At 43.1% G+C, this 10,000-nt stretch overlaps 1 protein-coding gene across 3 annotated transcripts in view; it reads left to right on the forward strand.

Moving 5' to 3' along the window:
- Positions 1–10,000, forward strand: part of LOC143296883 (multiple C2 and transmembrane domain-containing protein 1-like) — a 143,127-nt gene that overhangs the window by 112,214 nt on the left and 20,913 nt on the right. For all 3 annotated transcript variants that reach the window (XM_076608866.1, XM_076608864.1, XM_076608865.1), the window contains 6 exons: positions 39–90; positions 1,242–1,383; positions 2,306–2,408; positions 4,556–4,657; positions 5,092–5,286; positions 8,121–8,246. In XM_076608866.1, the coding sequence (XP_076464981.1) occupies positions 39–90; positions 1,242–1,383; positions 2,306–2,408; positions 4,556–4,657; positions 5,092–5,286; positions 8,121–8,246 (720 nt within the window). The remainder of the gene's footprint in view (positions 1–38; positions 91–1,241; positions 1,384–2,305; positions 2,409–4,555; positions 4,658–5,091; positions 5,287–8,120; positions 8,247–10,000) is intronic.

The raw sequence follows: 10,000 nt of genomic DNA on the forward strand, positions 1-10,000 counted from the left end.
GTCGGCGTCGTGACCTATGACCTGTGTGACTGTTGCAGAGTCCCTTCAGACTGAAGGACATCCACGATGTGGGTCATCTTCAGGTCAAAGGTGAGCCACCTGACCCAGTTTTTATCTCTGGATCACGTGTGCTGAAGATGTGTGTGCATGTGCACCTCAGTGTGTGTGTGTGTGTGTGTTTGTGTGTGTGTGTGTGTGTGTGTGTGTGTGTGTGTGTGTGGAAGCATGTCCATACATGCATGTCTATGAAGTTTGTGTTGTCAAACAGTGAGACTCTTGGGAAATATGCTCATACACCACAAAAGAGACAGAGGGAGAAGAGAGAGAGAGAGTAACAAAAACAATAAGAATAACCTTCATGAAGTTTATCGAAATCAAAGTCGGTTTCCTGGTTTGCTATGTTTTCCCAGTGGTCCCAGTTTCAGTGACCTTTCGGTTTATTCACATCAATGAACTCCTTTGTGGACGGCTAATGAAACGAAAATAGCGTGATGTGATTATAACGCCAGTGGTGTTCTCCGAGCTGCCCAGTTATTGCTCTTTGGTGAAGCACGCCACTGATCTTATCGTCTGCACTGTTCGGAGACCTGGCTGTTAGTGTTGCCAGTGGGTACACAATTCACCATGACAGTCATGTGGACTGCTGGGAGTGTCTCTGATGATAATCGCTGTACTTTTCGTAAGAAGATGGACATATTCTAAATGTTGTAGCTAATCCATTCTGGTGCCGTGGTCAAATGGTTACAGCGTTGAATTCTCGCCTGAGCTTCCCGAGTTCGATCCCTGTCACACCTGGTGGGTAAAGGGTGGAGATTTTTCCGATCTCCCAGGTCAACATATGTGCAGACCTGCTAGTGCCTAAACCCCCTTCGTGTGTATATGCATGCAGAAAAATCCAGTAACCCATGTCAGCGTTCGGTAGGTTATGAAAACAAGAATAGAATAGAATATGTCTTTATTATCAAGTGTACTGGGGTCACAAGGAATATTGTATCGCAATATATCACAAAGAACACTCCCAGCATGCACACCGGCCTCCGAAAAGGGAGTGTAGCTGCCTACATGGTGGGGTAAATAAACAGAACGGTCATGCACGTGAGGAATGTTACATGTCTGTGTGAGGGTGTGTGAAACTGAAAACCTCTTCTCTTTTATCTAAGCAGTCTTTGTTTAAAAGGTGTAGTCCTCAGACCGCCATGACTATTGACTGCTGACCTTTGCTGTGTGTCCTTGACCTCCAGTGTTCAAGGCCAGCGGGGTGAAGGCCGCTGACCTCGGGGGACTGAGTGACCCCTTCTGTGTGCTGGAGCTGGTCAACGCTCGTCGTCAGACACACACTGAGTACAAGACGCTCAACCCAGAGTGGAACAAAATTTTCGAATTGTGAGTGTATGGGGTGGGTATGTGTGTGTGGGGGAGTGGGGGGAGGATTCTGGGAAAGGGGGGGACGGGGCGGAGGTGGGAAACTGAGGCTTGTGTTCACGAAAAGGCATGTTCACACAGACAGACATTTACAGTCGCAGGCATATTGTCAAACACACACAGACACAGACAGACAAACAAACACACACACACACACACTCTCTCTCTCTCCGTCTCACACACACACACACACACACACACACACACACACACACACACACACACACGCACGCACGCACGCACGCACGCACATAACACACACTCTCTCTTTCTCTCTCTTTCTCTCTTTCTCTTTCTCACTCGGTCTCTCTCTCTCTCTCACCTTTAATTCATTTTTCACTTTACCCTGGGGGCTGGACATGAAGCAGCATGTAAGCTTACGAAGCTTTCCTCGTGAAACAAATTCATTGTCATCATCTGTGTATCTGCCTCTCTCCTTCCATGAGGTTTTGAAGAACCTTTGAGGTTGTGTCTCTTCTACATCAAGTTATGTTGCTGTTGTTGTTTTAAAGGTCATTGATAGCATTTTCTACTTTTTATTTGGTGGTTTTTTTTCCAAGACAGTCTGTTTTGATAAGCTTGATAATCAAGTAGTCAGGCAGTGTGTGTGGGGGGGAGGGAGGGAGACCGGAGAGAGAGAGAGAGAGAGTGTGTGTGTGTGTGTGTTCGCGCGCGCGTGCATAATGTGTGTATGTATGAATGTGTGTGTGTGTGTGATGTGTGTTTGTGTGCATGTGCGTGCGTGCGTGTGTGTGTGTGTGTGTGTGTGTGTGTGTGTGTGTGCTATTGTGTGTGTGTGCACGCACGCACACAATGTGTGTATTCATGAGTGTGTGTATGTGTGTGTGTGTGTGTGCGCGCGTGTGCGCTTGCTTGCTTTCAGCCCAGTGTTTGACATCCACTCAGTGCTGGAGGTGACAGTGTTTGACGAGGACAGAGACAAGAAAGTGGAGTTCCTGGGGAAGGTGGCCATCCCCCTGCTCCGGGTGAGAGTCACACACGCAATGATGCTGGTTTTTAAACAGCTTGTTGCAGTCATTTTTGTGTCCGTTTGTTGCAGTCCTTTTTATGTCCGTTTGTTGCAGTCCTTTTTTGTGTCCGTTTGTTGCAGTCCTTTTTATGTCCGTTTGTTGCAGTCCTTTTTTGTGTCCACTTGTTGCAGTCCTTTTTGTGTCCGCTTGTTGCATGTGTCCACTTGTTGCAGTCCTTTTTCTGTCCGCTTGTTGCAGTCCTTTTTCTGTCCGCTTGTTGCAGTCATTTTTCTGTCCACTTCTTGCAGTCATTTTTCTGTCCGCTTGTTCAGTCATTTTTGTGTCTGCTTGTTGCAGTCCTTTTTCTGTCCGCTTGTTGCAGTCATTTTTCTGTCCACTTCTTGCAGTCATTTTTCTGTCCGCTTGTTGTTTTGTGTCCGTTTGTTGCAGTCCTTTTTATGTCCGTTTGTTGTTTTGTGTCCGTTTGTTGCAGTCCTTTTTATGTCCGTTTGTTGTTTTGTGTCCGTTTGTTGCAGTCCTTTTTATGTCCGTTTGTTGCAGTCATTTTTGTGTCCGCTTGTTGCATGTGTCCACTTGTTGCAGTCATTTTTCTGTCCGCTTGTTGCAGTCCTTTTTCTGTCCGCTTGTTGCAGTCATTTTTCTGTCCACTTCTTGCAGTCATTTTTGTTGCAGTCATTTTTGTGTCAGCTTGTTGCATGTGTCCACTTGTTGCAGTCCTTTTTCTGTCCGCTTGTTGAAGTCATTTTTCTGTCCACTTCTTGCAGTCATTTTTCTGTCCGCTTGTACAGTCATTTTTGTGTCCGCTTGTTGCAGTCCTTTTTATGTCCGTTTGTTGCAGTCATTTTTCTGTCCGCTTGTTGCAGTCCTTTTTATGTCCACTTGTTGCAGTCCTTTTTCTGTCCGCTTGTTGCAGTCCTTTTTGTGTCCACTTGTTGCAGTCCTTTTTCTGTCCGCTTGTTGCAATCATTTTTCTGTCCGCTTGTACAGTCATTTTTGTGTCTGCTTGTTGCAGTCCTTTTTATGTCCGTTTGTTGCAGTCATTTTTCTGTCCGCTTGTTGCAGTCCTTTTTGTGTCCACTTGTTGCAGTCCTTTTTCTGTCCGCTTGTTGCAATCATTTTTCTGTCCGCTTGTTGCAGTCATTTTTCTGTCCACTTGTTGCAGTCCTTTTTATGTCCGTTTGTTGTTTGTTTCCGTTTGTTGCAGTCCTTTTTATGTCCGTTTGTTGTTTGTTTCCGTTTGTTGCAGTCCTTTTTATGTCCGTTTGTTGCAGTCATTTTTGTGTCTGCTTGTTGCAGTCATTTTTGTGTTCACTTGTTGCAGTCATTTTTGTGTCCGCTTGTTGCAGTTATTTTTTCTGTCCGTCAGTGAGTGGTGTGTACAGCCGGGTGAGATTCACGCAGTGCTGCTTGTTTTTAACAGCTTGTTACACTCGTTTTTTGTGGCTGTCAGTGTTGTGTACAATGGATTGTTGCGTACGTATGTGAAGTGCTGCTGATTTTTTAACATCTCTTACAGTCATCTTCGAGTCTGTCAGAGTCATATACAATGAACTGTTGTACACTTGGATAAGAATGAAATAGAAAGCAGTAATGTATCGTTCAGGATGCTCGTAGATGTCTGTCTTTTCCACTGCACCTTGAGAGTTTGAGGGCACTCTGTTTCCCCAAGACTGCTCCCCCTTGTCTCCTACCTTTAAACAATAACTCTCTCTCTCTCTCTCTCTCTCTCTCTGTCTCTCTTTCTTCTTCCCACTCCCTCTCTGTTTCTCTTTTTTCCTCCCAATCCCTCTCTCTCTACTCTCCTCTCTCTCTCTCTCTCTTCCTTCCTCTCTCTCTCTCGCTCCCTCTCTCTCTTACTACCCTCTTCTGCCCTCTCTCTCTTCCTTCCCTCCCCCCCCCATCTCTCTCCCCTTTCCTTACTGATCCCTGTCTATCTCTTCCTGTCTCTATTTTCCTCTCTCCCTCCCTCCCCTCTTGCTCTTCCTCCCTGTCTCTCTCTGTGTCTCTGTCTCTCTTTCCCCCTTCCCCTCCCCCCCCTGTCTCCCCTCTCCCCACCCCCCTCCCCCCTCAACCCCTCACCTCCCCTCTGACAGCCAGACAGAGTGCGGAAGGTTGACAAGTGCAGTGGTCTCTGTGTGCAGATCAAGAGTGGAGAGCGGAGGTGGTACGCCCTGAAGGACAAGAAACTCATTCACCGCAGCAAAGGGGCCGTCCTGATGGAGATGAACCTCGTCTTTAACCACGTTCGTCAACAGCAATTCCTTTAAAAAAAAAAAAGCATTTAATACACACACACACACACACACACACACACACACATATATATATATGTGTGTGTGTGTGTGTGTGCGTGTGTATATATGTGTGTGTGTGTGTGTGTGTGTGTGTGTGTAAACAAAGTTAAAAACCAACACATAATTCATTAAACAAAAACAAAAAACAACCAAAAATGAACCAACCTCCTCTCTCCTCTCCCCTCCCTCTCTCTGTACCCCTTTCTCTCCTCCTCTCTTCCCTCTTTCTCCCCCATCCTCCTCTCTCTCCCTTCTCTCCCCGCCCTCTCTTCCTCTTTCTCTCCCCCTTCTCTCTCTCTCCCCCTCCCTCTCTCCCTCCCTCCCTCTCCCCCCTCCCTCTCTCCCCCCCCCCAGTGACTAACACAGTAATCCCCCCCTGACAGGTGAAGGCGGCAGTGAGGACGGTGAACCCAGCGGAGGAGAAACTGATGCAGGTGGAGCCCAAGTTCAAGATCCACATCATGAAGCGAAACATCGACCGCGTGTCTCAGCTGGTGTCCATCTTCGTGGAGGGCGGGAAGTTCCTTCAGAGCTGCTTCAGCTGGGAGTCCACCGCTCGCAGCCTGTCCGCCTTCGTTGTTAGTCTGCTTTCTTCTTGTTGTTTGTTGTTGTTATAGTGGTGGTGGTTGTAGTATTATCATTGTTGTATGATGATGATGATGATTGTTGTTGTTGTTGTTATCATCATGATCATTATTATTAGTATCATTATTGTTATTATTGTTATCATTATCATCATCATCATTATTATTATTATCATCTTCTTGTTATTATTACTACTATTATTATTATTGTTATTATTGTTATGATGATGATTATGATGATGATGATTGTTGTTGTTGTTATCATTATTATTATTATTATTGTTGTTGTTGTTATCATCATCATCATCATTATCATTATTATTATTATCATCATCTTCTTGTTATTAGTAGTATTATTATCATCATAATATCATTATTATTATTATCATTATCATTATTGCTGTTATCCTTTTCCTGATCATGTGACATGTGCTTTCTTCTTCTTTTTCTTCTTTACTATTCTTCTTCATCATCATCATCATCTTCTTCTTCTTCTTCTTCTTCTTCTTCTTCTTCTTCTTCTTCTTCTTCTTCTTCTTCTTCCTCTGCTTCTGCTTCTGCTTCTACTTCCATTTCTACTTCTTGTCATCATGATGATCTTTCTTTTTCTTTGTTATTATTAGTAGTAGTACTAGTAGTAGTAGTAGTCATAGTAGTAGTAGTAGTACCATTATCATCATCATTGTTATTATTATCATTATTGTTATTATATTTACATCTTTTTCTGATTATTATTATTATCGTTATCATTATTGTTGTTATTTTCCTGATGATGGTGTGTTACATAATTTTCTGGTGTCACAGATTTTCCTGATGATGGTGTGTTACATGATTTCCTGGTGTGACAGATTTTACTGATGATGGTGTGTTACATGATTTCCTGGTGTCACAGATTTTCCTGATGATGGTGTGTTACATGATTTCCTGGTGTCACAGATTTTCCTGATGATGGTGTGTTACATGATTTCCTGGTGTGACAGATTTACCTGATGATGGTGTGTTACATGATTTCCTGGTGTGACAGGTTTTCCTGATGATGGTGTGTTACATGATTTCCTGGTGTGACAGATTTACCTGATGATGGTGTGTTACATGATTTCCTGGTGTGACAGATTTACCTGATGATGGTGTGTTACATGATTTCCTGGTGTGACAGGTTTACCTGATGATGGTGTGTTACATGATTTCCTGGTGTGACAGATTTTACTGATGATGGTGTGTTACATGATTTCCTGGTGTCACAGATTTACCTGATGATGGTGTGTTACATGATTTCCTGGTGTGACAGATTTACCTGATGATGGTGTGTTACATGATTTCCTGGTGTGACAGATTTACCTGATGATGGTGTGTTACATGATATCCTGATGTCACAGATTTTCCTGATGATGGTGTGTTACATAATTTCCTGGTGTCACAGATTTTCCTGATCATGTTGTGTTACATGATTTCCTGATGTGACAGATTTTCCTGATGATGGCGTGTTACATGATTTCCTGGTGTGACAGATTTACCTGATGATGGTGTGTTACATGATTTCCTGGTGTCACAGATTTACCTGATGATGGTGTGTTACATGATATCCTGGTGTCACAGATTTTCCTGATGATGGTGTGTTACATAATTTCCTGGTGTCACAGATTTTCCTGATCATGTTGTGTTACATGATTTCCTGATGTGACAGATTTTCCTGATGATGGCGTGCTACATGATTTCCTGGTGTGACAGAATTTACTGATGATGGTGTGTTACATGATTTCCTGGTGTGACAGATTTTCCTGATGATGGTGTGTTACATGATTTCCTGGTGTGACAGATTTACCTGATGATGGTGTGTTATATGATTTCCTGGTGTGACAGATTTACCTGATGATGGTGTGTTACATGATTTCCTGGTGTGACAGATTTACCTGATGATGGTGTGTTACATGATTTCCTGGTGTGACAGATTTACCTGATGATGGTGTGTTACATGATTTCCTGGTGTGACAGGTTTTCCTGATGATGGTGTGTTACATGATTTCCTGGTGTGACAGATTTTCCTGATGATGGTGTGTTACATGATTTCCTGGTGTAACAGATTTTCCTGATGATGGTGTGTTACATGATTTCCTGGTGTGACAGATTTACCTGATCATGGTGTGGAACATGATTTCCTGGTGTGACAGATTTACCTGATGATGGTGTGTTACATGATTTCCTGGTGTGACAGATTTACCTGATCATGGTGTGTTACATGATTTCCTGGTGTCACAGATTTTCCTGATGATGGTGTGTTACATAATTTCCTGGTGTCACAGATTTTCCTGATCATGTTGTGTTACATGATTTCCTGATGTGACAGATTTTCCTGATGATGGCGTGTTACATGATTTCCTGGTGTGACAGATTTACCTGATGATGGTGTGTTACATGATTTCCTGGTGTCACAGATTTACCTAATGATGGTGTGTTACATGATTTCCTGGTGTCACAGATTTTCCTGATGATGGTGTGTTATATAATTTCCTGGTGTCACAGATTTTCCTGATGATGGTGTGTTACATGATTTCCTGATGTGACAGATTTTCCTGATGATGGTGTGTTACATGATTTCCTGGTGTCACAGATTTTCCTGATGACGGTGTGTTACTTGATTTCCTGGTGTCACAGATTTTACTGATGATGGTGTGTTACATGATTTCCTGGTGTGACAGATTTTACTGATGTTGGTGTGTTACATGATTTCCTGGTGTGACAGATTTTCCTGATGATGGTGTGTTACATGATTTCCTGGTGTGACAGATTTACCTGATGATGGTGTGTTACATGATTTCCTGGTGTGACAGATTTACCTGATCATGGTGTGGAACTTTGAGCTGTACATGTTGCCCATCACGTTGCTCATCGTCTTCTTCAAGAACCTTCTCATTGCTCACATCGTCGGCGTGCTCAAAAAGGAGCCAGTGGAGGATGTGAGTATGATGAAAAGAGTGCAGCACAGCACAGGGCAGCAAAAAGATTCAAAGATGCAAAGATTCAAAGAAATTCAGTCCTTTTGCACCTTTTGGGGTGTGGAGGATACAGTAACAGTGCATACTCATTAAATCACAACTTCAGTCCAACGATGTTTCTGAAACACGCAAAAACGCACACACACGCACGCACGCACACACGTGTGCGCTAATGATAATGATTTGCAACGAAACAAATTAGAATTTAAACATACTGACAAGTATGTTTTAGATGTAACAAAAGTTACACACCCTTTCCAAGTTTAATGAATTCACTTTTGAATTAAGTTGTGTTTTTTTTTCTCAGCACGGAATAAATTGCATAAATGGAGCATCGATATGTGTGATTTATATGTATGTGGTATCAGTTGTACAGCATAACACAGCATAGCACAGCAAAGCAAGGCACAGTACAGCACAGCACTGTACAGCACAACATAGCACAGCACAGCACTATACAGCATAGCATAGCACAGCTTAGCACTGAATAGCATAGCACAGCATAACAAAGCACATCACAGCAAAGCACAGCAGCACAGCACATCACATTGCAGCACAGCACAGAACAGTACAGGTTAGCACAGTGTGGCAAAGCACAGCACAGTAGAATTTAGCACAACAGAACATAACACAGCATAGCATTGTGAAGCACAACACAGCAAAGCAAAGCACAGTATAGCACAGCACAAAACAGCATAACACAGCATACCGTACAGCATAGCATACCATGGCATAGCACAGTATAGCACTGCACAACAAAGTACAGTATAGCACAGTACAGCATAGCACAACACAGCACAGAACAGCTAGGCTCAGCACAGCATAGCACTGTATAGCACAGTACAGCATACCACAGTATAGCACTGCATAGCACAGCATAGCACTGTTTATTACAGCATAGAATAGCACAACACAGTATAGCACAGCGCAGCACAATGCAGCACAGCGCAGTGCAGCACAAAGCAGTACAGTATAGTGTAGTGCAATACAGTACAATACAAAACAAGAAAAAATGACAATAGAATACAATACAATACAGTGTGATGCAATACAATGTGATGCATTACAATGCGATGCAACGCAACACAACACTATCCAAACCATCTGCTTTCATTGATCATAAAGTGCACTCGATCCCTTCTGCTAGGGAACATTCTGTGAATGACCATTTTTTACCCCCATCATTAAGGCAGCCCTTCTCCATGTTCTGGGGCTGGTGCATGCTGTGTATGTTCATGCTTTTATAACTCACCAAAAACTGATGTGATACTTAATGCAAATAGTTGAAATTCTCTGGCGAATACAGACTGTGGGGCATGCTGTGTATGTTCATGTTTCTTTTTACTCGCCAAACACTGATGTGATGTTTAATGCAAATAGTTGAAATTCGCTGGCGAATACAGACTGTGATAGTTAAACCATATTTGATGTTCCCCATGCATGTCAGTACACACAGCAGGAGTTATGTACACCTCTATAGCAGGTCCAGTTTGGTTCACTGAAGACTGGGGAAGTCTACAGCCAGTATCAGAACCACAGACCTTGCACACACATGTGGCACCGACATCTAACGATGACCGCTTCCTGTTTCACCCATCACCAAAACCTATTCATCATTCAGTCAGATAATTATCACTGTTGTCATCATCATCATCATCATATATATAAGCTCCACCATCATGATAAACATCTGAATTTTAAGTCAGTATGGGAGG

The sequence above is a fragment of the Babylonia areolata genome, chromosome 22 (genome assembly GCF_041734735.1).
Source record: "Babylonia areolata isolate BAREFJ2019XMU chromosome 22, ASM4173473v1, whole genome shotgun sequence".
Taxonomy (NCBI): Eukaryota; Metazoa; Mollusca; class Gastropoda; order Neogastropoda; family Buccinidae; genus Babylonia; species Babylonia areolata.